Here is a 25691-nt window from a genome sequence, read left to right on the forward strand (position 1 = left end):
ACATGGTACCGCTCGTCAGGCCATGCTGAGGTGGTGTCCCACATGCCACAACCAGAGGCACTCACAACTACAACATATAACTATGTACCGGGTTGGGGGGTGCTTTGGGGAGAAGAAGGGAAAAAATGAATAAAAGAAGATTGGCAACAGATGTTAGCTCAGGTGCCAACCTTTAAAAAAAAAAAAAATTCAGTTCAGCAGAATCATTATGAGTAAATGTGACTAATTTCTAGTGAACATATGATGACATTGAGCCTCACAGGTCATCCCCTGTCTTGTTCCCAGAATCCCCATTTCTCCATCTGCCTGGCCTACAGGCAATGGTGGAGAATATGCAGCCAAGTAGGGGGCAGGGAGGAAGGTGCTGTGTTACAAACTTCCCTGTCACCTGAGGCTGCCCGGCTGAGTATTGCGAGGATCAGAGCCTCAAGACTAGTGCTGAAAAGAGGCTCAGGGCGGAGAGAAACTTCGAGCCGGGGTCTGTCTCCCAGGGATGCTCCGCACAGGGGGAGCACGGGAATGGCACTCAGCCTGGTTGGAGCCGGGGCCCTGGACAGCCTCAAAGCTTTGAGGTCAGGAAATCCGGAGGCAGAGGAGGGGGACATCGTTGCCACATCCCCCAGCCCCTCTCAGACCCCTCAGGCAGGAAGGCTGCCCGGGCCTCCACAGCTTCCCTCCCCGGCTCCTTCCTGGGAGGAAGGGGCTGCCCATGCGCGGGGACCGTGCAAGGGAGGGAAGGAGGCTGGGCAGGTGTTGCAATCCACCGCCCCTGAGCCTGTCAGAGCTGAGCCATTAACGACAGGGCTGGGGACAGAGGCCCCGGCGGCTGTTTTCAGGAACTGCCTTGAAGAGGAGAGCAGAGAGCGGGGAGGCCAGGCGGCTGCGGGCTGCAGGCTCCTACGTGAGTAGGGGAACCCCAGGGAGGGCTGAACCTTGGGCTTGACGGGGCCCTGGAGTCCCAGGTCCACTCCCCCCAGCTCTGCCGGTGCCCATTCACAGGGGACCTAGGCCTGCGACCAGGGCTCCTGCCTTACGATTTGTCCCTTGGGACCAGGAGCCCCGGACACTGAGTCTCTTTTCCCAGAGATGCCCCCACTTTTTGGGGGGTTGCATCAGGGAAGTCACAAACAGCCGGATATCTCTTTGGGGACACCGAGCGGGGCTCAGAGAAGGACATAATCGTCATCCTTCTCTGGGCCTCTGTCTCAGAACCTGTGTGTCTCCACCCCTCCCTGTCTCGATTTCTACTTTACTCTGTTCTTCCCTCGCTTGTCTTGGCTCTGAGTTTCTCTCAGTCTGTCTCGGAGTCTCTGTGCCTCTCTGTCTCTCACCTTTCCCTGTCTCTTGAATCTTAAACTCTCTTGGCTTAAACCATACCTGGCTTCCCAGCCTCCGAGCGCCTCAGTCTCTCGGTGTCAGCATCCTTGTCTCTTGGGCTCTTTTCACTCTCTGTCTGTTTCTCGACGTCTCTCCTGCCTCCACATTTATCTCCGTGAGTCTCTCCCCACGATCTCAGTTTGTGTGTGTATCTCGCTTTCTTACTCTTTCTGCCCCTGTCTCTCCTGCTCTGAACCACATCTGGGAAGGGCTCTCCCTCGGTTGATTCCCAGCCCCCATCTCCCTCCAAACTTCTTCCCGTAGAGAGAATCTCCACTTGACCAAGAGTAAAAAGAACGAGAGGGAGAGAGGTGTGAACCAGAGAAAGGGAGAGGAGGGGAAAGAAAAGAGGGGAAAGCAGAAAGAGGGGTGGTGGCAGTGACTCCAGGGGGCAGCGTGGTGTGCTGGGACTCAGAAGAGTGGGGAGAGCCCCGCGGACATGGCTGGAGGGAAGGGAGGGTGGGGGGCCAAGGAGCTGGAGGCAAGGGACCCAGAAATGGGGCTTTGAAACTGTGCAGCATGACACAGACCAAAGCAAGGAGGCCGTGCCCACGCAGCCTGTCAGGGGGTGGGGGCACCAACCACGCCGGATTCCAGGAGGCGGTGTCCTGTTCCCCCGCACATGAAAGTAACGTGGTTATGGAGTGCTTCCTCCTCGCAGGCTCCGTGCTAAGCGCTTTGACCATGGATCATCTCTTTTCATCCTCACCACAACCCTGAGAGGTGGGTGCCATACTCCTCTTTCACGGATGGGGAAACTGAGGCTCAGAAAGGGGACGTAATTTGCCCACGGTCACAAGCTGGTAAGTGGCGGAGCCAGGTTCAGACCAGGTGGTCTCAGAGCAGGGCTCCCAACCTCTCCACATACTGGTCCCCAGACAGTGAGACCCTGCTCCAACAGGCCCAGATCCCACTCAGCTGGGGGAGGGGGTCCCCTGGGCTGCCCTGGGGGGCCAGAGACCAAGGTCAAACATTCCAACAAGCAGCAACCCATGGGGAGGATGCCTGGGCCTCCTGGGGTTTGGGGTTTGGCTGCCCACTCTGGATCCCAGCGGAGAGGGATGAAGTGGTACCTTGCTGAGCATAGGCTGGGCCTGAAGGTGACCCTTGCTAGGGGAGCAGGCCTGGGGTATGATCAAAAACACATGGAGACAGAAACCAGTGTCCCCAAATCTGGGCCTAGGAGGCTAAATCTTCCCCCACAAGTGTGCATGGGGGATAATCAACTTAGCATGCTGAAGTTTGCCAACCACCGAGTGGTAGCCTGGGGTGCTCTGAACAGTTGTGCAGGTTTCTCACTGCACAAAGCTGCCCAGCAGAGGGGCAAGCCGAGGCTGAAATCCTGCCTGTTCTCCAATTGCCGGGTCCTAGTGTGGGGCTGTATCTGTCCAGAGGAAGAGGGTACTTTTTTCTGATTTGCAAAAAGTAGATGTATGGGCTAGCAGTTACCTGGTATCCTGACACTGTGATATATATGGATAGACCAGGGGTTTGGGGAAGACCCCTGGAAGCAGGAACAGCCTTGGGTATCTGGGCAGTTCTTAGTCACATCTCTGTCCGGGAAGAAAAGAAAAGAGAGAGGAGCATTCTCCCTTCTGAGCACAGAGGGTCTGCTGGGACACCACATACAGGTATGTGTTCACGTATGTACATGCAGGCTGGTCAGCGAGTGCCACCGACCTGCCACCAAGAGTGCCAATCAGCGCTGGAAGATCAGGTTTCTGGCCCCAAGACCCTAGTGAGAACAGAGTGGAGGGTTAGGCTAGAAGCCCATCCAGGCAGCAGAAACCTTTGCATGCTTCCTGAGACTGGAACAAATGACCCCTCCATCCAGGCAATGTCGCCCTGGCCCCAGAAGGCCTCCAGAGGTCTGTGCCCAGAATTGGGGGTGTAGTGAACCCCCTGTCCCCCACCTGATATCTCTCAGCCCACTCTTCCCTCCAGCCATGGCTGCAGCAGCCAGCTTCCCACAGATGTAGCCGGATAGCCCCTTCCCTCGGCAACCTGGACGTGCCAGGGAGTGAATACCCAAAGGGACATTCCTTGACCAATGGGGGACAGGAGTCGGTGGATAAACGTTCCCTTCCAGCCGAGGATAGACAGTCTCTGGACAGTTCTGAGGCGTGTTCTACACGGTTCCTTGGAAGGTTCCAGCAGGAGCAAGCCCCAGCTGTCCACAGAGGGGACCAGCTCGAAGATGCACCCTTGCGTTGGCTTTCCCTCCCTAGTTATTTCATTCTCCCCACTCCCTCACTCTGTTCCTGGGATCTTCCCAAAATATACCCCCTGCACGTAACTCTCATCCCGGGCTCCACATTCTGGGGGGGGACCCAGCTAAGATGGAAGGGCGTGGGGAGAATGCTGTTCCCGGCTCTCTCCTGGAAGGCATGCACAATGACAGTGCTGGCACTCAGAGTCACTTCCTAGGTGCCAGGCACTGTCCGAAGCCCTTGACTTGCATCATTTCAGGTCTTCCTCCCAAAGTCCTATAGGGTATAGGCTGTTGTGACCTCCATCTTACAGATAAAGAAACTGAGGCTCAGAAAAATCAGAGAACCTGGCCAAAGCCGCACTGTGGCAGAGTGAAGATGAAGGTCAGCTCTTCTGCAAAGCCCATGGCCTTAACCATCCCCCTCTGCCTCCAGGTGAGCCCCAAGCTGGCACGATGGCGGGGCTGGGAACCCGGAACCTGATCAGAGCTGCCCTGGTCATCCTACTACTCCCCGGAAGTGAGTGTGGCCGGGGGCGGGGGTGCCATGGGGGGAGGGAGTTACAGGGAGAGATCCCGGGGTGGAGGAGGGAATCAGTTCCCTGTACTGCCACACTGCTCCTGCCGTCCCCAGAGAATCAAGACTGGGCTGCAGCTGTGGGGTAGGCGGCCTCCCACCCCAGAGCTCTGTAGGCAAACCATCACCTATGGGGCATGGTGAGAGGACTCAGGACGGTCAGGCTGGAAAAGGCCAGGAGGACCTCAGTCTTCTCTGCAAAGCTCTGTGGGGCTGTCAGAAGGAAGCTCTGAGTCCTACGCAACCTTCACGGGCAGCAAAGGATCAGGTGGAAGCCACAGGAGGCAGGTCTCATCCTGAAATAAGGAAGCCCAGGCAGAGCTTTCCAACGTGGAAACTCTATCTTGAGAGGTAGAGAGCCTCCCATCTCTGGGGGTATGCAAGCTGAGGCCAGGATCAGCAGAGATGCTACACAGCAGGGGTCAGCAAACTTTGATCACTATCTTCAGGCTTTGCAGGCTATGTACAGTCTCTGTTGCATGTTCTTTTTTGTTTTGTTTGATTTTAACTCTTTAAGAACATAAAAACCATTTTTAGCTGGCAGGCCGTAAAAAGGCAGTCAAGCGTAGCCCTGCTGTAGAGGACGCAGCATCGGGCGGAGTTTGGAAGTAAAGAGTCTTGCCAGGTTCCTTCCAGTCTGCAGTTCTGAGTCTGTGAAGTGGTGGGAGCCCCATGCTGAGAGGCATGACCTGCTCTGTGACCTGAGCAAACGGCTTCTCCTCTTGGAGCCTCAGCATCCCCATCAGCAAAACGGGCCTAAGAACGCCTGAGACAGGAGAGAAGGCCTTGTGGGAAGAGGGCAGTGTTCGCTCATTTATTCAGTAAAAATTCACCGGGGCTGACTCTGTGCCAGGCTCTGGGAATACAGGAATGAGCAGAACAGCCAAGGTCTCTGGGCCCTCGGAACCTACGGTCCAGCTGGGGAGACAGACAAGCAAATGATCACATGACTCCACAATTATGAAGGATAATGAGAGCTTTGGGAAAGTTCAGGGGGCTCGGCCTGGTCTGATTGGTCAGTTAACCAGGTGAAGGCACAGGAGAGGGAAGAACACCTCCAAAAGGAAGAGCAGGTACAAAGAACCGGAGATCAGAGAGAGCATCACGCTTTTGAGGAAGAACACGAGGGCCAGAGTGACCAGAGCTGAAAGAGGATGATCTGAGCCAGAACTGGGAGGGTTAAGCAGGGGCCAGGCCACAAGGGCGGTAAGAAGGATCTGGGTCCTTATCCTAACCACGGCAGCAAAGACTTACATGCCAGGCACTGCTGTCAGTGCCTTGCACATGTTATCACCTCCAATCCTTCCAGCAACACTAAGGTAGAGCTATTGTCATCCCCATTTTACAGATGAGAAAATTGAGACACAGACAGTCTCAGGAACACACCAGAGTCACATAATGAGTAAGCAAGAGAACCAGGCTCTAGTTCCAACATCCACACTGCCTTTCAGAGCAATAATGTGCCACTGAAGTGCTGTGATCGAGACAGGGTAACACGATCAGATTTGAATTCTGAGAAGATTGCTGTGGCTGTGGTTTCTTATCACTCTAACCGTCGCTTTCACCATCCTTGGGGACAGGACTGGTCTCTATCCGGTGCTGTGCTGGAGTGGCTTACACGAGCTGATCGTCCTCGTTTCTTCCCAAGTGCACATGCAGTGATGTCACACTGCCAGCTTGAAATCAGCCGTGGTGGGAATCCTTACACGAGGGAAAGCAGCCCATATTTCAAATCAGGATCTATTTTTCTCTGTAGAGCCGGTTGATACACACTTACCCACACACCACTCTCTCTAGCCTGCCCCTGAGAGCCTCTCACAGTCCCCATACACACCTCCCCATTCCAGCCCCCAGGTCTTGGGGGATGAAGCAAGAAGGTGAGAGCCCTGCGTCTGGAGCATGAAGCCCTAGCTTAAAGTCTGGCTCCACCAGGCAGCGGAGTCACTCACAGCGTATTCTCTTCCACCCCAGGCCTGCAGGAGTGCGGCCGCATCAAGGTCTCAGCCCCCATCGTCCGCCTGGGGGATCCCATCACGGCCTCCTGCATCATCAACCAGAGCTGCAGCCACCTGGGCCCAGAGGCACAGATTCTGTGGAAACTGGGAGCAGAGCTTCAACCTGGGGGCAGGCAGCAGCGTCTGGCGGATGGGACCCAGGAATCTACCATCACCTTGCCCCACCTCAACCACTCTCAGGCCCTTCTCTCCTGCTGCCTGCGCTGGGGCAACAGCCTGCAGATCCTGGACCAGGCGGAGCTGCAGGCGGGCTGTAAGTCCCTGCGGCCGCCCACCCACTCTGCCTGCCATGCCCTCCTGCCAATACTAACAAGAGCTATTATTTGCAAACTCTTGCTCAATAAGCACTTTACAGGCATGAGATCAGGCAATCTTCCCTACCAGTGCATAACGCTATTTAGCCCCACTTTGCAGATGAGGAAACTGAGGCTCAAGGAGGGTAAGTGATTTGCTGAAGCCCACAAACTAATAAGGGTGGAGCCAAGCTTTATATCAGGCAGTGTGGCTCCAAAGCCAGTGTAGCAACCACCACTCTATAGGCTGCCAAGGAAGCCCAATGCTCCGACCACAGGAGCATGTGCCCATGCGGGACATTCCCCACCAGCTGGGCTCGCTCCCAGTTTCTCCTCCACCCCAGTCTCAGCCTTCTGCTCAAACTGAGAAGGATGGAGTTTGTGCCAAGCCAACGCAAAAGGAAAAACGAAGAAAGGTTCTGTTTAAGAATCAGTTACGGCAGACACAGCACTTACACATCACTTACTATGCACCAGGCACTGCTCTGAGCACTGTGTATACAGGAAGTCACTCAGCTCTCACAACTACACTAGGGGGTAGCTATATTACCACTACCCCCATTTTACAGATGAGGAAACTGAGGCACAGAGCAGTCAAGTGACTTGAAGATCACACAGCTAATGAATGGCAGAACCAGGATGAAAACTCAGACCCTATGCTGTCACTGTCAAAGGGGGCAGAGTTGAGGGGCTTCGAGGCTCTGGGATGCTTATCCCTGTACATGCCTGTAATTTGACTCCTCCAGGGCTGCCCCTCCAGGGTCACCCTGCATGGAGACAGGAGAATAGACAGGGTGACCCCAGAGGGAAAGACCCAGAGCAAGGAAACAAAGCCAAGTGGTCCGAGTGGGTGCTTTCTGAGTGGTCCTACCCAAAGCCCTCACTCTCCCCACCCTATGCACAGACCCTCCCGCCACGCCCCACAACCTGTCTTGTGCCATGAACCTCACAACCAGCAGCCTCATCTGCCAGTGGGAGCCAGGACCCGACACCCACCTGCCCACCAACTTCACTCTTAAGAGTTTCAAGTGAGTAGGGGTCTCTACTCCAGCCCCATTCTTTTGGGTGGACCTGGGGCAGGACCTGGGTAGGCCCACGGGGATGGGGAGGCAGAGGCAAAGATGGGAGGGAGAAGGGAGCCTCACTTTCTTCCTCTGCTAGACACCCAAGTCTGGCCTATTGGCAGGAGCCGGCGTGGATGCCAGACCCAAGAGGACCCCATCACCAACTGCGTGCCTGAGAACGGGCAGAGCCGCTGCTCCATCCCACGCAAACACCTGCAGCTGTACCAGAACATGAGCATCTGGGTGCAGGTGGAGAATGCGCTGGGAACAAGCGTGTCCCCACAGCTGTGCCTGGTTCCCATGGATGTTGGTGGGTGACACTGGGAGCAGGGGAGGGGAGAGGCCCCCAGAATGGGCAGACCCAGAGAGGCACAGAGAGGGAAACACAGACCCAGCAACAGGCAAGGAGACACTGGAAGACCCAGAGATAGAGAAAGAGAAGAGAAACAGGCAAAGTGGGACACAGTTGGAGACACAGAGTCGTGGAAGAAACACAGAGGCAAAGAGACGCATTCATTAATTCTTTCAGCAAATTTCTTGAAGTGCACGCTATGTACTAGGCACTGTTCTAGGTACTGAGGCTACAGCAGTGAACAAAATATCAAAAATCCTGCCCTTGGAATATTACATTCTAATGGGCAAAATAGATTAAAAAAGAATGTTAGATGATGATGAATGTGATGGGGAAATTAAAGCAAGGAAGGGGATAGGGAGAGCTCGGGGTAGGAAGCAGCTACTACTTCAGTAGGTTGGTCAGGGAAGGCCTCCGTGAGAAGGTGACATTTGAGCCGCTGGATATCTGGAAGGAAAGGGCTCCAGGCAGAGGGAACAATCAGTGCAAAGGCCCTGGGGCAAGACTATGAAACAGAGACCCAGAGAGAAACAGACACATATACAGGGAAGACCTGTGGAAACACGATGGCATAGAGAAGAAGAGACACAGAGAGAGAGGGAAAGAAAGACACAGAGACCCCATGGATGGAGAGCCAGGGAGGAAAATGGAACCACAGACGGGGAGACACGCGGGAGCTAAGGCAGAGCTAGACGATGGGACAGGGAAAGGTTCTGACAATCCCTCTCCTTGCAGTGAAACTGGAGCCCCCCACACTGTGGGCCCTGGACCCCAAGACTGAGGTGGTTCCACTCCAGCCAGGCTGCCTGCGGTTGCGCTGGGAGCCATGGAAGCCAGGCCTGTACATAGAACAGAAGTGTGAGCTGCGCCATCAGCCACAGCTTGGAGAAACCAGCTGGGCCCTGGTGAGGCGGAGGGCAACCTCAAGAGCCTGGGGTGGGGGTAGCAGAGGGAAGGGTAAGTGGAGCTGGCCTGAAGGGCACAGGGATCCAGGCTCAGAGCCACGGCTCCACCCCCCGCCACCCCAGGTAGGCCCCCTGCCCTCCAGGACCCTCCAGCATGAGCTCTGCGGGCTCCTCCCATCCACAGCCTACGCCCTGCAGATGCGCTGCACCCGCTGGCCCCTGCCTGGCCTCTGGAGCAACTGGAGCCCCAGCCTGGAGCTGACCACCGCACAACGGGGTATGTAGGTGGTAAGGGGCCTGGAGAACCATCAGGACCCAGTCTGGCCTGCAGGGCCCTCCCTGACCAGCAACTTCTCCTCTCGCTCCATCCACAGCCCCCATCGTCAGACTGGACACATGGTGGCGGCAGAGGCAGCTGGACCCCAGGACGGTGGATGTGCAGCTGTTCTGGAAGGTGACCCCCTCTGAAGGCCATCCCTCCACCCCTGAGACCTCCTCCAACCCAGACAGACCCCTGCGAGCTGGGGCTCAGGACTCTGACAGGTCTGGGAGGCTTGGGTGCATCTGTATGTGATTTGCACATGCTTTGCACGTGCCAAGGAAGCTGGGTAGTGCCCTTCTGGAAAGACTACAACCAGAACTCACCTATGGCAGAGGGTCCGTTCAGGGAACAGTTAAGAGCCTCCGGCACACACCAACTCGCTTCTTCCTTCCCTTTCTCCTAGGACCCGGCACGGGGGAATGGGGGAAAAAAGGAGGGGGTAGAAAGGCTGGCTCCCAGCCCGGGGGGTGCTCAGTTCCTGGGATCTAGCCATCCCACCCAGAAGGCCTCCTCCACTCAAGATGAGCTGTGCATCCTCCTTGTCTTTTTCCTCCTATGCCCACCACAGCCAACACCCCTGGAGGAGGACAGCGGGCAGATCCAGGGGTACCTCGTCTCCTGGAGACCCTCAGGCCAGGCTGAGGCAGTCCCACCCCTCTGCAACACCACGGAGCTAAACTGCACCTTCCACTTGCCTTCAGAAGCCCGGGAGGTGGTCCTTAAGGCCTATAACACAGCTGGGACCTCTCGTCCCACCCCAGTGGTCTTCTTGGAAAGCAGAGGTAAAGGCAGCTGGCAGCTAGTAGTGATGGTTAAGCGTGTAAATTTGGAGCCTAGACTGCCTGGGTTCAAATCGTGTCCTGTCACTTGCTAATAGAGTGACTTGGGTAAGTTGCTTAACCTCCCTGGCCTCTGTTTACTCATCTAGCAAATGGGGGTGCTACAGTGCCTACCCCAAAGGGTTGCTGTGAAGATTACAGGAGTTAAGACAAGGGCTGGAATAGAGTAACTGCTCTGTATGTGTTAGCTATTATTATAATTAGGCAGAACCAGGCTAAGCTGGTGGTGGTGTCTACACACACATACACACACACATGGAGTCCATCCTGCCAAGGAAGATGCGAGAGAAAGCCCCACGTTTTTCCAGCTGGAATACGGTCCCTGACTTAATTGCTTATTCTCAGGGGATCAGCCACCACCACCCCCAGGTTCCCCTGCAAATAGGTCCTCACAAGGTTGTTAACAATTGTTAACCTTGTTAACCTAACAAGGTTGTTAAATTTTTAACAATAACAGCTAATATTCCCACTTGCTAGCCGTGTGACCCTAGACAAGTTACTTAACTTCTCTGTGTCTCAGTTTTCTCACTGATAAAATGGGGACGGTAGTAGTGCCCCCCTCAGGGGACTATTAGGGGACTCAATGAATTAACACATCCCAAGGACTATACCTGGCACACACCCAGAACTACAGTGTTAGTTTTTATCCTTATCAAGCACTACTCCACACCAGGCAGGGACGCTAGGCTTGTTTCACGCATCATCTCATTTAATCTGCACCAAGACCCTCTGATGTAGGAACTTTTATCATTGTTTTTGCCTTACAGATGAGGAAACTGAGGCCCAGGTGTTGACTTACCCAAGGTTACCTGGCTTGTAAGTAGCAAAGCCAGGATTTGAACCCAGGCTTCTGGCTCCGGGGCCTGCATCCTTTTCCCCTTCATTCCATCGTCTCCTATTCTGTCCCTAGGCCCACCTCTGGGCAGACTCCATACCATGGCCCGAGACCCTCACAGCCTCTGGGTGGGCTGGGAGCCCCCCAACCCTCAGCCTCGGGGCTATGTGATCGAGTGGGGCCTGGGTCCCCCCAGCCCCAGCGGCAGCCATCAGACCTGGAGGATGGAACATAACGGAAGCATCGCAGGGACCCTGCTGCAGGGTGAGGCAGGCCTGGGGGCCAGGCAGGGCCAGGGAGAGGTGGGGAGGCCGTGCCTGTCTGACAGTAGGCAAGGGGCAACCTCAACCACCCTGGAGAAGCACATTCCCCAGTCTTTCTTGAGCCTTCACTACTCTCATCTCATATCCTCAGAATCAGGAAGTTCTTCCCACAATCTAACTGAATCCTTTCTTTCTACAGCCTGACCCTCCCACCTTTCTAGCTCTCTCTGTCACTTTTTCCCCCTTCTGCCTACCAAATGATTTGAAGAAGAGATTGCAGAGGCTAGCCCTGCACTATGAGGGCCAGCTATCCCTGACTAGAGGTCTGAGGTTAGCTCCTGATCAGCAGAGGTTAGCCCCTAGCCAGAGAGCCTTCCCTGTTTCTCTCTACAGAGAACATCAGGCCCTTTCAGCTCTATGCAATCACTGTGACCCCCCTGTACCAGGACACCAAGGGACCCTCCCAGCTCATCTATGCCTACTCCCAGGAGACAGGTTCGTCAGCTACCGGGCCCCTTCTCAGCATCCTCTCCTCTCTCTCAAGGCCTGCCTGGGCCCCATCAGGAATATGCGGGAACATTCCCTTCCTCCCCTACCTCTGGCCTGGAAGAGGGTCCTCCCAATCCTGAAATTACCCCTGCCTTACACTGGACCCCTGCAGCGGGACAGAAGTCAGGCGGTGGGCTGATAGACATTGGGCAGGGAGCTTGCAGAATTGGGGGAGCAAGTCTGGCAAAAATCAATCAATTGCCCTGAGAGAAATCAGGTGCAGGCTGATAGAAATTAGACAGAAGGCCTGGCATAAATTGAGAGAGTGAGTGGCAGAAATTAAATAGTGAGTCGGACAAAATCAGGCCTGGCAGAGATGAGGGAGCGAGGCTTGGGAGTCAAAGAGAACCAGGTTCACATCCTGGCTCAGCCACGTAGTAGTAGTTGATGGAATTTGGTCGAAGTTCCTGGGAAAATGAGGCTTGGACGCGAGTCCCCATCTCTTATATCACCCCCCCTGCAGTAAGTCCCAGTTCTTGGGTCTGGGGAGCCACAAGAAGTCCAACTGGGCTCTCCACCCTGCCCCACACCTGGTCAGCCCCTGCACCTCTCTCTCCCGGCAGCCCCCTCCCGTGCCCCAGAGCTGCATCTAAAGCACATTGGCAAGACGTGGGCCAAGTTGGAGTGGGTGCCCGAGGCCCCTGAGCTGGGGAAGAGCCCCCTTACCCACTACACCATCTTCTGGACCAATGCTCAGGACCAGTCCTTCTGTGAGTCTAACCTCAGCGCCCCACAGCCCCAGAAGGCCCAGGACAGGGTGCTCAGCAGCCTTGGAGCCTCACCATACACACCCAGGGTGACCATTCTCCTTTGCTCCCAGCCACTGTTCTGAATGCCTCCTCCCATGATTTTGTCCTCCATGGCCTGGAACCTGCCAGCCTGTACCACGTCCACCTCATGGCTGCCAGCCGGGCAGGGGCCACTAACAGCACAAGCCTCACCCTGATGACCTTGGCCTTAGGTAAGGGGAGAAGAGGGTTAGCCAAACAACACTTTTAGGAGGGTGTCTTACCCAGAGGATCCCTGTTTTGAGGGTAAACAGGCCTTGCCTGCGTACCCTGGTCTAAGAGGAAACCCAGCCCTGCTCATGGAGCCCAGTCTGAGGGAGGAGGCCCAGACCTGCCCTTCGCTCCCAGTCTGAGGGAGGAGGCCAGCCTTACTTGCCTGCACTCTAACCTCTTCTTGCTTTCCCCTCACCCCAGAGGAGTCTGAGCTGCACACCCTCCTGGGTCTGTTTGGGCTCCTGCTCTTGTTCATCTGCCTCTGTGGGGCTGTCCGGCTCTGCTGCAGACCCAGGTGAGTCCTTTTGAGAGAGCTGACATCCGGCTACCCCTGCCTACAGGGAACTGCAGGCCCAGGTGGGCCAGTGTGAGTCCCTCCCAGCCTTCCCAGGCTGCATGGCCCACGTCTGGGATTCAGGCCCTCCACCTTTTCCTCTCCGCACTAAGGGGCCATCCCCTCAGCTGCTGGGAGTGGGTGAGAGAAAGGATGGAAAGGTGGGAGGGCGTGCCTGCCCCAGGCTTCACCTGCCCCCTTCTCCAGCAGGAAGAATGCCCTCTGGCCAAGTGTCCCAGACCCAGCCCACAGCAGCCTGGGCTCCTGGGTGCCTACCATCATGGCGGAGGTGAGAACGCTGGAGGCAGAGGGAAACGGGGCTGGGGGCATTGGTCCAGGCTCCAAGTGAAGGGATCCCCTCTGAAGACAAGTACTCAGGCCTTCCCATCACCTCCTAGCAAGAGCCCCTCCCTTTGGAGTAAAGCAGACCCGAGTTTGAATCCCAGCTCTACCCGTTTCAAAGCCTCAGTCACCTCCCTGTGAAATGGGGCTGATCCCACACAGAATCGTGGGGAGATTCGCCGAGCTAAGTGTGAACAGGACAGAGCATGTGTCAGGAACATATGAGGTGCTTTGCAAGTAGAACCCTTTGAGTCCAGCACAGAGCAGCAGGAATGAGCCCACAACTATCCCAGCTCAGGAAGGGACAGGGGCTGGGGCAGACATCTGAAATGAATCATGCCCTCACCCCACGTCCTTGTGTCCAGGAGACCTTCCAGCTGCCCAGCCTTTGTGATGCCAGCATGCCACCCATCACCAAGATCACAGTGCTGGAGGAGGAAGAGAAGAAGCCAGGGCCCTGGGAGTCCAGTGACAGCTCAGGGACCTGTGGCCTCCCCACCCTGGTCCAGGCCTACGTGCTCCAGGGGGACCCAAGAGCCGCTTCCACCCCGCCCGAGCCCCAGTCTGGCACCAGTAACCAAGTCCTCTACGGGCAGGTGCTGGGCAGCCCCACAAGCCCGGGGCCAGGGCACTACCTCCGCTGCGACTCCACCCAGCCCCTCTTGGGGGGCCTCACCCCCAGCCCCAAGTGCTATGAGAACCTCTGGTTCCAGACCAGCCCCCTAGGGACCTCAGAACCCCTAGTCCCAAACCAGGAGGACGACTGTGTCTTTGGGCCACTGCTTGACTTCCCCCTCTTGCAGGGTCTCCGGATCAACGGGGTGGAGGGGCTGGGGGGCTTCTAGGGTTTCCTGGGACTCCCCACCTGGGCCTGCCTCTTGAAAGTCCTGGGCCATCCAGAGAAAAGAAGGTCAGTAAGCCCATCACTAAAAAGCACTCGGCCCCAGGAACGGCAGAAAGGCTCCCCGTCTCCCCCATCCCTGGCCCCCAGCAACCTCCCCCACCAACCCCTCATCTCCATGGGCTGGGCCTCCCACTTCAAAGGCCAGAGAATGCTTCATCCAGCCCTGCCCACTAGCCTTTTGTGCTTATCTTCTGTAATATCAGTCCCTTAAAGTGATGTATGGTTTGGTTTTGAGAAACTCTTGAGTGTGCCTGAGTCTCTGCTCTTCTTGCTTTCGGGGCCCTAGCAACTGGGGGATACTTCTCAGAACTGTTCCTTCGTTTATTCTTTCCTTCATTCACTCATCCAACCAGCCCTCACATCGCATCCAGGCCCTGGGCTGGCAGCAGGGATGCAAAAATGACTCCGCTCAGTCCATCCTCAAAGGGCTCCCATTCTCGTGGTGGAGACTTGAAAACTGACCACAGGGTCAGAGGCCAGGGTTACCCGGAGGGAGTTACACAGTACTGCGGAACATGGGGAATAAACCTTGGAAAAGAGGGAAGTATAATTAAAACCAAAATCTTCCGCCAACCTAGAAAACCTCTCCACAAGGGTAGAGGAGGAAGAAAACAGTTTTATTATTGAATGATTAAACCAGGATGTGATGCGCATCACAGGCAAGAGCGTACAAACACAGAAAGAAACGTTCTCCTTTTCTACAGCCAAGTGGATACAACTTATTGCATACCTTTTCTCAAGATAAACAATAAGGAGTCCTCAAGCAAGAGGACTTGGCAGCACCGTTTGTTACACCAGGTTCATTCTAAATTCACCTGGGAAACGGGGTGGCCACCTATGTTTGCTAATTGTCTTTATCCAAAGGAGAGAGAAATTTCTCATATCTTTATGAGAGGACGTAGGTTTACGACTTGGAGCCAGGCACCAGCTGGTTAGGCTCCCACCCTCCCGCAGAAACTGGGAGACAGGGGGACTATCCTCCTTAAGGATTACATTTCAAAGAGATGGTTCCTGGGTCCTTGAGAAAAACAATCCTGAGTTGTAAAACTGGCAAGAGGCTTATTTGGCTTTCAAAAAGATTTACATACATCTCAAAAGGGCCGAGAAAGAATTCACAATTACAAATATTCTAAAGTAAATACTCTTAAGAAAAGTGTGAGGGAGGAGAGTTTTTTCCCTTTTTTGCACCAGGGAGAATTAAAAATCATTTTACCTTCTTTTAAGCTGTATTCATCCTTACACCTTTCGTTTCACAATTATCACAGCTAACACTTATTGAATGCTTATTATATAACAAGGCTTTGCACACAACCGCCTCAGTTAGTCCTCTAACAACCGAAAAGACAGATACTGTTATTACCATCCCCATTTGATGGATGAATACACTGGGGCCCAGAAAGGTTGAGTGACTCGCCCACAGAATCACACAGTGAGTAAATGGCTGAGCTTAAAGTCCAACCCAGGGGTGTCCGATTGCAAAATCAGCGACCTTAATCGCCAGGCGACAGGGCTGCTAGAGAGGAGGCTGAAACCCAGTAGTTCTTACAGGGCCCCATGCCGGACTCTTGGGGGAGAGGGAGTGGCAATACTAGGTTGGGGGAAAAAGGCTACGGCAGGCCCCCTGGGAAACCCCAAAATAACCGGGGCCTGAAGACTGGTAGGCAGAGTAGGACTGCATTCCCAAGGAAAAATGCCACCTTAGAATTTATACAGTATTGTACACCACTAACGAGGCCACGCAACCACCAAGCCCTTACTCTGGAGCAGACCGCTCACCAGACCCCGCCAGTAGACCCGGATCCGCCTCATCACTGAGGCCCGCCTTTCCGATCCACCCTCTCGGTCCTCGTCTGCTCCGGTCTCGCAACTGCGCTCGATTGGTCGAGCCTGAGCCAGCATGGCGGCGCCCGTGTAGCCAGTCCGCTCCGCGAAGGGGACGGTGGCCGCGGCGCGGGCCCCGCGGGGGTCAGAAGTCAGCATGCTGAGGGCGGCGTGGAGGGCGCTGAGTTCGGTCCGGACCCGGGCAGTGACCCACGCCCCAGTCCTTGGGCTGCCGGGCGGAGGGGGCGCCAGGCTTCCCTGCGACCCGTGGGGCCTTCTGTCACCTCCTCGAGGTGAGGAGCTGAGAAACCGGACAGCGGGAGTAGGGAAACGGGGGGCGAGGGTGGGGAGAAGCGGAGCGGCAGGATAAGGGAGAGGGGGAGAAGTCAGAGGAGATGAAGAAACGTGACGCAGCGGGGCGGGGAAGAAATGGGGCGGCTGCTAGGCGCACAGGCGCGCAGACCGTGGAGGAAGGTAATGCAAGAGCCGAGGGGGGATCGAGGCTGGGCTGTTTAAGGAGATGGACCTCGGTCTTCTCTCTTCTATGCAGGTCTCATCCTCCAGGCCGCCCGCGGATATGCCGTCCGGAAACCAGGTGGGGGCTCTTGGGGTGGGACTTGGAGCCGAAGGAGACTGCCTGGAAGGCTTGGGGTGGCCAAGGGGACAGAGGTGGCTAGTTAGAGCCACTAGATGGGGTGGGCAAAGGGGTGGGCCAGAGATCCCAAGCAGAAGACCCCACGTCCGTCTGTCACAGAGCTGTAGGCCTGAAGCCTGCATGGAGGGCGAGGGGAGGGGCGGTGAAGGGCGGGAGCCTTCGGACCGGGTATGAGTGAAATGAGCTAGGCAGAGGGAATGCGTGGCCGGCCCTAGCCAGGCTTGCCTAGAACGTAGCACTTCGTGTCTGCCCTTCTGACTTGGAGGGCGTGGTTTCTCATTCCAAGGCAGTCTGCATAGTGGTTAAGCTCTCTCTTACTAGGTTAATGCCGTTGGATAAGTTACGTCCTCTGAGTCTCATTCTAAAATGAGTGTAAAAGTGTGTATTTGAGAGGATTGTTATTAGGATTCAATAACGCATGAAAAGCATCCTTAGCACTGTGCTCCATAAACAGTAGTATTTATTAGTCTTAATATTATTGCTCTTAAAGTATTATAATATTAATATTAAATTATTGCCGCTACTGCATAGCGGCTAAGAAGGGTCTAACTGGAGAAGACAAACTGATCTCTGCCATGCCTCTCCCTCACCTCCAAGGGACGACAGGGATGCACACAGGAGGCTGAGGGTTTCCTGTGGCCTCTAGTTGGTGCTTACTTTTCCATTGTGCTAAAGCTAGGAGTCCCTCCTCAACGCCCTTATTTCATTCATGCAGTCAGCCGGCAAGTGTTTGTTGAGTGCCTGTTCTATGCTGGGCCATGGACCAGACTGTGGGGAATTCAAAGGGAGTTAAACTCAGTCCTTCCACAGGAGGACCCATCCCAGTGGGGGGAATCTGATAACTGTAGATCCAGACAGGTGTATGAGAGGTCAAGGCACAGTATGGAGTCTTAGGAAAGGCCAACATGAAATATCAAGGCAGGAGCCCACAGGGTTTGCAGAGGAGAAACCGAGCCCAGAGATGTCCAGTGCCTTGCTTGAGACCCTGGATGTCTCTGACAGAGTTGGTGAGAAGAGCCAAGTCTGGGAGGATGGGCAGCGAGAGTTGACTCTTGGTGTTTTCCATCCCTACACTTGACAGTCCGGCCCAGCCAAGAAGATGACCCGCCCCCTTCCACGCTGCTCAAAGACTACCAGAACATCCCTGGAATTGAGAAGTAAGCAGGAAGAAATCTCTTTGATGAGGCAGGGGTCCTGGGAGGATTGGCAAGGAGAGGGAGAAAACAGTGGCTTCAAGGCCTGGCCCGCTGCGTCTGAAGTTTGATTATAGAATGGGGAGAAGTATAGAAAGCCAGGCATGGTGAGGGTGAGTGGGCAGCAGGACAGATGGAGCTCAGTGGCTTGCCTTTTTTGTACTCTAGGTAAGACCTTATCCCATGAGCTGCCAAGGAGGCAGTATGCCTCACGGGTCTTTGTAGAAATCTCTCGTCTCCTACTCCTCCAAAAGCCCCGCGAGGGAAGAAATAGTGTCCCCAAGTTATAGATTACCAAGCTGCCCAATGTCGTACAGCTCCTAAGGGGCAGAGCTAGGGTTTGAATCCAGGGCTAAGAGACACCAAAGCCAGGAGCCTCTGTCCTGCACCGTGGGAGCTGGGCAGTCCCCCAGTCCCTTCCATTGTGCCATGAGACATGAGAAAGAACAACGATTATGGAAGTAAAGTGTCTCGAGACAGACTGAACCATATTCTAGCTAAAATGGAAATCCTCTCTTTGCTCTCCCTGTGACAAGTCTAGAACACTCGAGCTGACAGCCCCAATTTTCTGTAGTTATCACATCGTTCTATGTTCTCAGCCCACGTTGAGGTCAGATCCACGCTGACTTTTAATCCCTGAGAAATGGCTCCCGACTTCCAGAGAGACTCATTTGTTGTAAAAGAAGTTTTCGCTCATCGTTGCTTTTCAAACTAAAATGGAAACGGCATTGCTTCCCCTTTTCCCCCTCTCCCTACACCTGTCTCTCATTGCTCTGGTTTTTCCACAGGGTTGATGATGTTGTGAAAAGACTCTTATCTTTGGAAATGGCCATCCGGGTAAGTGGCCTGGGCCAAACCCCAGCCTCTCTCAGTCCTCTCCTCTGGGACTCCATCCTACCCTGGTAACACCTCCCATCCCATGCTTCTCAGGTCATAGCACTTATCCCACTGTCATTCTGTGTCCACTTGTCAATACCCCCAGACTGAGCATCTCAAGGACAGGGACAGTCTTGTTTCCCCATTGTACCCCTAGCATCTGACAAACAATAGGTGCTCAATAAAGATCTAATGACTGAATGAAGGAGCAAGGTTTGAGGAAATTCATCCAACAAGCCATTTCTCCTGTCAGTGGCATCGGCCTTAGGTTCACCTAGATGTGAATAGCCTTGTGGTTGCCCAGAGGCCATGCCCTGGTGAGCAGAGTGAAATCAGGCCCTGAGCCTTTAGCCCAGTTGCTATGACACAGCCATGGCCTCGGAGGTGTGAGGGCTAGTCCTTAGTGGGTGGCAGACCTCACAGGTTCTCTGTCTCTATCTTCAACAGAAGGAGAAGCTGAAAGTCAAGCAAGAGCAGTTGATGAACAAGGTCGTGGCAAACCCTGAGGACACCAGCTCCCTGGAGGCTCGAAGTTGGTCAGGGTGCCCTTGGGGAGTGGGGATGCAGGGGAGTCTGCTACCTGGTACTTGATCCAGGGCTCTTGTCTGCGAGCGCACTAGGGATTAGATGTGGCTTGACAGAGGGAAAGACAGGAAGGACCAAGGGCACTGAAAACTGGACTCTATCCTAAGCTCTGTGATGCTGGAGTCAGTGCCCAGGTCCTGCCTCGTACCTCTGTGTGAGCTCAGGCAGGGTCCCTCAAGAACCAAAGCTTGTGTCTCTGTCTGTCTCCACTCTACAGTTAAGTAGTGTGAAGGGCCTTGTGGTCAGGGCCAAGGTTCCCACTGCACTCTCTGCCGTGCTCCCAGAACTCAGCGTGTGTATGGGAAGGGCCTGCTGTAATGACAGTCTCTCTTCCGGGTCACCTTCTGCTTTTGCCTTCACCCCCATCTTTGCAATACGGGCGGGAATCAAACAAGAGGATACCTGAAGGAAGGATTTTCTGGGCCTTTAGGAGATGAGTGGGAGCTGATAATTTTGAAAACTCATCAGTGAAAACACAGAGATAAGGGTGGCAGCTGGAAGGGGAGAGGCAAGGAGTAGACCCTTGACAGTTTTAGAATTGCATTGGCTAGGACCTCCGGTGCAGTGTTGAATCATTAACTATGAAGCATACATCCTAGACAAATTCCTGTATTTAATAGGAATGCTCTAAAGTTTTGCCATTAAGAATGCTATTTGCGGGGCCGGCCCCATGGCCGAGTGGTTAAGTTTGCGCTCTCCACTTTGGCGGCCCAGGGTTTCGCTGGTTCGGATCCTGGGCGCAGACATGGCACCGCTCATCAGGCCATACTGAGGCGGCATCCCACCTGCCACAACTAGAAGGACCCACAACTAAAGATATGCAACTATGTACCAGGGGGCTTTGGGGAGAAAAGAGGAAAAATTTTAAAAAATCTTTAAAAAACAAAATGCTATTTGCTATGGTCTGGAGATGGTATCTTTGTGCCATTAAGGACCTTCCCTTTCTTAGGCTTTGCTTTCTAAAGGAAAAATAATCCAGTCTTTTGAGAGCTTGAAATTCAGAGTGTTTGGGGAAATATAGAGAGCTATACAAGAGCATTGGTGATTGTTATTCCTTGAGGTCTTGAAACGTAACCCAGGCCTGGGCCCTTCCTTCCTCTGTGCCCGACTCTCATCCTCTGTGGTTTGTGGTTTCAGTTGTTGCCTTGACTGTCAAGATCCGCAATTATGAAGAACACATGCGGAAACATCGAAAGGTAAACCTTGGGCATTGTTCACAGCTAAGCCCCAGCAGCCCGGAGAGAGGAGCCTGGGAGGTGGAGGGCTCTGGGAGAAGCAGCTTGAGAGGCCAGGTGGTCACAACCCGAGTGCCCACCCCTCAGATGCAGTGGGGAAGACATTTCCCTCCCGCCTCCGGGGGAGAAATGGGAGCCTTCCCGGGCTGTGCTGAGTGTCACCAAGGTCAAGAACACAGACTTTAGAGCATGGTCATGGTGTCTGGCATGTAGTGGGTGCTCAGTAAGCATTCACCAAATGCATGAATGGGGTCAGATTTCCCTGCGTTCAAATCCCAGCTCTGCCACTTCCACTTAACTAGCTGTGTGACTTTGGGGAAGTTACTTTACGTATCTGAGCCTCAGTTCTCCTTTCTCTAAAATGGGGATCTTAACAGTGCTTGCTGACAGGATTGCGAGGACCATGGGAAATAATAATGGCAGCCAACATGATGCCTATGAGGTATTTAAGCTTCACGCTAAATTCTTTACACGCATCAGCTCATTTAACCCTTAGAGCCATCTTTCTATCCCATTTTACAGAAGAATAATCTAGGCATGGATTAATTAAGTTATTCCTTAAGGCACACCACTAGGAAATGATGTGCTAGGACTTGAAACTAGGTGCTCTTGCTCCAGGGCCCATATTTTTAACCATTATGCCGTATCTCAGCGGTGTTGGGCACAGAGCTGCTGTGACTAGGGAATTGCTGGTATTTTTAATAAACCCGTGGTTGTGAATACAGACTGACCCACTGCTTGCCTGCACCTCAGTGTTTCCTGGAGCTGGTCGAGCCTGCTCCTCGGAGGTCAGTTTTGTTCATTTGGAGCGTGGACCACCAGCCCCACTGCAGAGGTCCCTCACAGAGCAGCACCTGGCTGCGGGTAGGGGTCTCCTGGAGGAGCACAGGCCTCCCCTCCTCCCCACCCCAGCTGACCATTTGCTGAGCTGTGAAGAGGCTGAGTGGTGGTGTAGGTGAAAGAGTGAGACCAGTAGACCCGAGTCAAGACCTGACCTCACACGAGGTCCCTGCCCAGCACAGTTCTAGGACCTCACATGAATCAGATAACATCTTTGAGCCTTTGTTTCCTGTCTGTAAAATGAGGCTAACGATGACAATATCTACTGCTAATATTTGCACTAATATTTGCTTAAGGTTGTTGGGAGGTTTCGATAAGAAGATGAAATGACCATCCTTTGCTACCATGAAGTGGCACACTAGTTATTCATAGAATACTAAAAGTAGTACCGACTCTTACAGGACAAAGCCCACAAGCGCTATCTGCTGATGAGCATCGACCAGAGGAACAAGATGCTCAAAAACCTCCGTAAGACCAACTATGTTGTCTTTGAGAAGGCGTGCAAGGAGCTGGGAATTGAGTACACCATTCCCCCTTTTTACAAGCGAAAAGCCCACCGCCGCTGGGTGACTAAGAAGGCTCTGTGCATTCGGGTACGAGTCAGAATTGCTACTTTGGTTGGCCCCACTCTGGGACTGTGCTGGAGAGGGCAGAAGGGAGGGGTCTTCTGTTTTTGATCAAGGCCTGGAACTGGCCCCAAGGCCTTGAGGTGGCTCACAGGCCACCAGCCCCATGGAGAAAGGCTGGAGTGCCCATCTGGGGGAGTCAGTTTCCAGCCTACCTGTTCCAGGTCTGAGGTTTTGCATAGGATCACAGTCTTTTCCTGCTCCCTTTCATCCCCAGGTTTTCCAGGAGGCTCAAAAGCTGAAGAAGCAAAGGAGGGCCTTAAAAGCTGCTGCAGCAGCCCGGAAACAAAGCCAGAGGAACCCAGAGAGCCCTTCCAAAGCCGGACCAGAGGCAATCAAAGAAAACCAATAAATCCTGTTAAAGTTATGTCTTTCTGCCTTGAAGACTAATGAGAGAGAAGGTGGGGCTCTTTGTGGCCTGAGGAGGAAGAGGAATTCATCCGTTCATTCAGCTCTGGGATCCCAGGGCTGTCTGAGACAGAGGGCACATGCTCATCACACACACTCACATACACCACTCCCTGTCGTCCAGGTGGCACTGCAGTGGAGGCGAGACTGAGCCCACAGCAGCACAGAGGAAGTGTGGCTGGCTGGCTGCTAGGTGAGAGGGCCAGCTGTAGCAACTGCCTGCTAGACTGGGCCCTAAGGGAGGAGTGGAAGTTCACAGGGCAGAAATGGGAGGGAAGGGAACCTGGGCAGAAGGAATTGGATGCACAAAGGCAGAGAAGCCTACAGGTGCGTGCTGTATTCAGAGAGCAGTGAGGACTGGAAAGAAAGCTCATAGGGAAGCCGAAGCTGGGCCGTGAGAGGCTCTGTGTGCTAGGCTGAGGAGGGTGTGCTCAGGGAGTGGGGAGACAGTTAAGGGTTTAAAACCGAAGGCGTGATGACAGCAACAAGTCTGTTTAGATAGTTAAGCAGCAGCAGTGCAGAGGGTGGATGGGAGGGGGAGAGATCAAAGCAATGTATTGTGTGGGGGAAAGGGATATTGGGGTTCAGACTGAGAATCTGATAAAAGCTACAAGTGTTGTCCCCAGGAAACCGCACATATATAAAACTGCTTATAAATTCTGGGGAGTTACAGCTATCCCCTTCCCAACAGAGCCCACCTGTTTACACCAAGTTAAGTGCCAAGGCCTTAAAGCCTGGCTGTGTCTTCACATGCATGGGGAGAAGGGGATCTCTCTTCCTCTTCTTATAAGGGCACTAATCCCATCACGAGGGCCCCAGCCTCACGACCTCTTCTAACCCTCATCACCTCCCAAGGCCCCACCTCCAAATACCATCCCATGGAAGTTTGCACTTCAACATATGAGTGTGGGGAGGACACAGACTCGGTCCATAGCCCTGGGGAAAAACTGGGCTTCATTGTGAGTGTGAAGGGAAGCCAAAAAGGAAGACGATGTGTTAAGTGATGTCCAAAGGGCAGTAGGAAATTTAGATCCGGGGCTCTAGACAGGTCTGAGCTAAAGACAGGTTTGGGAGTTAGGTTTCGGTGGTGCTTGAAGCCCTGGGCGTGAGTGAAAGTGCCCAGGGAGAGTGTAAAAGAAGAAAAAGGGCCGTGTCAGGATGAGAAGGATGATCTCTGAGGGCTTAGCCTGAGTCAGGAGGAGCAGCTGAGGTCGAGGGGAAGGTGAAGTGAGGGTGGCACAGAGAGCCTGGGGTCCTGCAGAATCAGAAGTGAGATCAGAGGCTCAGAACTGCAGGTGAACCGTTCGGATATCACTCCGAGAACAGGAGGGAAGGCTTTTGATGGGGCGGGACTCTGAGTGGACACAGCTACTTAGAGATCTTGTCCTGGAGGGCCAGGTGCCAACATTTATGGGGGCTAGTGGAGAGGAAGGAGAGAAAAGGAACAGACGTTAGTGGAGCAGGCCCCACAGGAAAGGCCTTGTTTTAAGGGCTGCCTTTTTAAGCACATTATCTAATCTTCAAAGGCACTTCTCCCCCCTCCCCCATATTGGCATAATTATCCTCATTTTACCATGAGAGAATTGAGGTTCAGAGAGGTTAGGTAACTTGTCCAAATTCACACAGCTAGTTAGAGGCAGACCTAGGATTCAAACCCACATCTGTCTGGACTCCAAAGCCCACGTTCTGTTCGCTATACTACACTGCCTTGGGGCAAACAATGGTCTGAGAAGCTATGGGAGGAAGCTACACTATGGCAAACGCAAATGCCTTTAGCAACCAGGCAAGTAACACAAATACAGGAAGGCCAGGTGTGAGAGTGATGCTAAGCTGCAGGTTACATTCCTATCCTAGTTATGTTCCCCTTTAAGATGGTGCACAGACCAGGCAAAATCAAATCAAAGCCTTGGGCTGCCAGCCTTCAACTACTGCATGGTGTCTGATGCTGAGATGTCAGTTCAGGACCAGAAAGGCTTTACTGTGAAGAGTTTCAGGGGGTGGAGAGAGCTGAAGCCCAGTTGCAGTGAAGGGAGTCAGGATTTTAAGGAAACCCAGGTTATGAGTGTAGACTACTCTTTCAAAAACGTAGCTGTGAAAGGAGGGAAAATGGACCATAGGAGGTGTGGGAAGGACTTGAGTTTGGTATATGTCAAGACTTTCCAGTGGTGGGTGTGGTTATGAGGAAGAGAAGGTGATGCTCCACAGAGGGAGCGACTACCGGTGGGAAGAGTTCAGCTGGATTAAGGGGAGAGGGGATGTCTCCCGAAACGTAGTTGGAGAGCCTTGAATGCCAAGCCGGGCATCTAGACTGTGATCTGTCAAACAGTAGGGAGCCACTGAAGGGATGTCATATTGAAACTGGGTCTTCTGAAATTCAGTCCGGTGCAGGTGGAGGAAAGAAAAGAGCAGTAATATGGAGGAACATAGTAATGCAGACAGAAAAAGAAGTGAGATAAATATAAGAAAGATTTTGGAGGAAAAAGGAGAATTTGGTGAATGATAATTAATGGGACCCAGGGAGACGGAGTTGGAAGCCAAGGCTCAGGTTTCAAGTGTGAGCGGCTGAACGGAGAGATGATTAGTAGGTTTTAGAAGTATTGAAATTTACAGAAACGGTTGCTCATCAAGTAAAAATGCACAGCCGATGGCAGGAAGGTGATCCTGAAGCTCAAGATGGAGGTGAAGCATCGGGTCACCGTTCTCAAAGCAGAGAAGCGGACGGGCGGCCTGCTGAACGGTGTGCCGTAACGCCCTTAGGAGGGCCGCCGGCACGCACCTGCCGGGACGGGACACACGTCAACGGTGCTGGCTTGCTACGCGGAGTATGAAAACAGGTGGGGCTTCACTCCGAGTAGCTTTTAGGGAGAAATACAAATAATTCAAGGGCTTCTGGTCCTTCCCTCATCTAAAAGAAGTCAGTTCCCATTTTACTGAGTGCTTTCGTGGCACTCTGCACGGTCTCGTTGTTTCCTCCCTGCATCCCTATGAGGTGGGGGTCACCTTCACTTTACGCCTGAGGAAGCCCAGGCTCAAAGCACCTGCCCAGAGTCACACAGCTAGGCAACAGGCGAGCCGAGACTGGAACCAGCTCCGTCTGCCCGGAGTCCGCTCTAAAGTTTTGCTCGGATTTGCCTCGTGCACGGGCACGCAGCCTGCGGCCGGGCGGGCCCGAGGGTGGTCGTGTGGACAGGGCCGGGCCGGCGCGGAGCCGCCCCTTCCTCCGCGCCACAGCCCGCCGGCCGGCCGCCGTACCCCGGCCCCCAGACCCTGC

General features: G+C 54.0%; 2 protein-coding genes across 6 annotated transcripts; both read left to right on the top strand.

Annotated features, from left to right (window-relative positions):
• Positions 1-390: 390 nt before the first annotated feature.
• On the top strand, positions 391-14419 carry CSF3R (colony stimulating factor 3 receptor). 5 transcript variants are annotated; one of them, XM_070510328.1, is made up of 18 exons: positions 391-572; positions 815-901; positions 2039-2180; positions 4023-4106; positions 6135-6431; positions 7376-7499; positions 7658-7845; positions 8623-8792; positions 8916-9069; positions 9167-9246; positions 9683-9896; positions 10864-11052; positions 11445-11546; positions 12164-12310; positions 12421-12561; positions 12803-12896; positions 13143-13224; positions 13643-14419. In XM_070510328.1, exons 4-18 carry the CDS (start codon positions 4043-4045, stop codon positions 14120-14122), a joined length of 2526 nt encoding a protein of 841 aa, XP_070366429.1. In that variant the 5' UTR covers positions 391-572; positions 815-901; positions 2039-2180; positions 4023-4042; the 3' UTR covers positions 14123-14419. The 5 variants fall into 5 exon arrangements, with proteins under 5 accessions (XP_070366429.1, XP_070366432.1, XP_070366430.1 ...); XM_070510331.1 differs by having other exon boundaries at positions 440-572; positions 13146-13224; XM_070510329.1 differs by lacking the exon at positions 391-572 and having other exon boundaries at positions 693-901; positions 2039-2100.
• Positions 14420-15672: 1253 nt separating this feature from the next.
• Positions 15673-22379, top strand: MRPS15 (mitochondrial ribosomal protein S15). Its single transcript, XM_014840152.3, has 8 exons — positions 15673-16295; positions 16553-16597; positions 17739-17814; positions 18639-18687; positions 19174-19258; positions 20449-20507; positions 21788-21979; positions 22230-22379. The coding sequence occupies exons 1-8, from the start codon at positions 16160-16162 to the stop codon at positions 22362-22364; spliced, it is 777 nt and encodes a 258-aa protein (XP_014695638.2). The 5' UTR covers positions 15673-16159; the 3' UTR covers positions 22365-22379.
• Positions 22380-25691: the final 3312 nt, after the last annotated feature.

This window comes from Equus asinus, chromosome 5 (assembly GCF_041296235.1).
Source record: "Equus asinus isolate D_3611 breed Donkey chromosome 5, EquAss-T2T_v2, whole genome shotgun sequence".
NCBI classification, from domain to species: domain Eukaryota; kingdom Metazoa; phylum Chordata; class Mammalia; order Perissodactyla; family Equidae; genus Equus; species Equus asinus.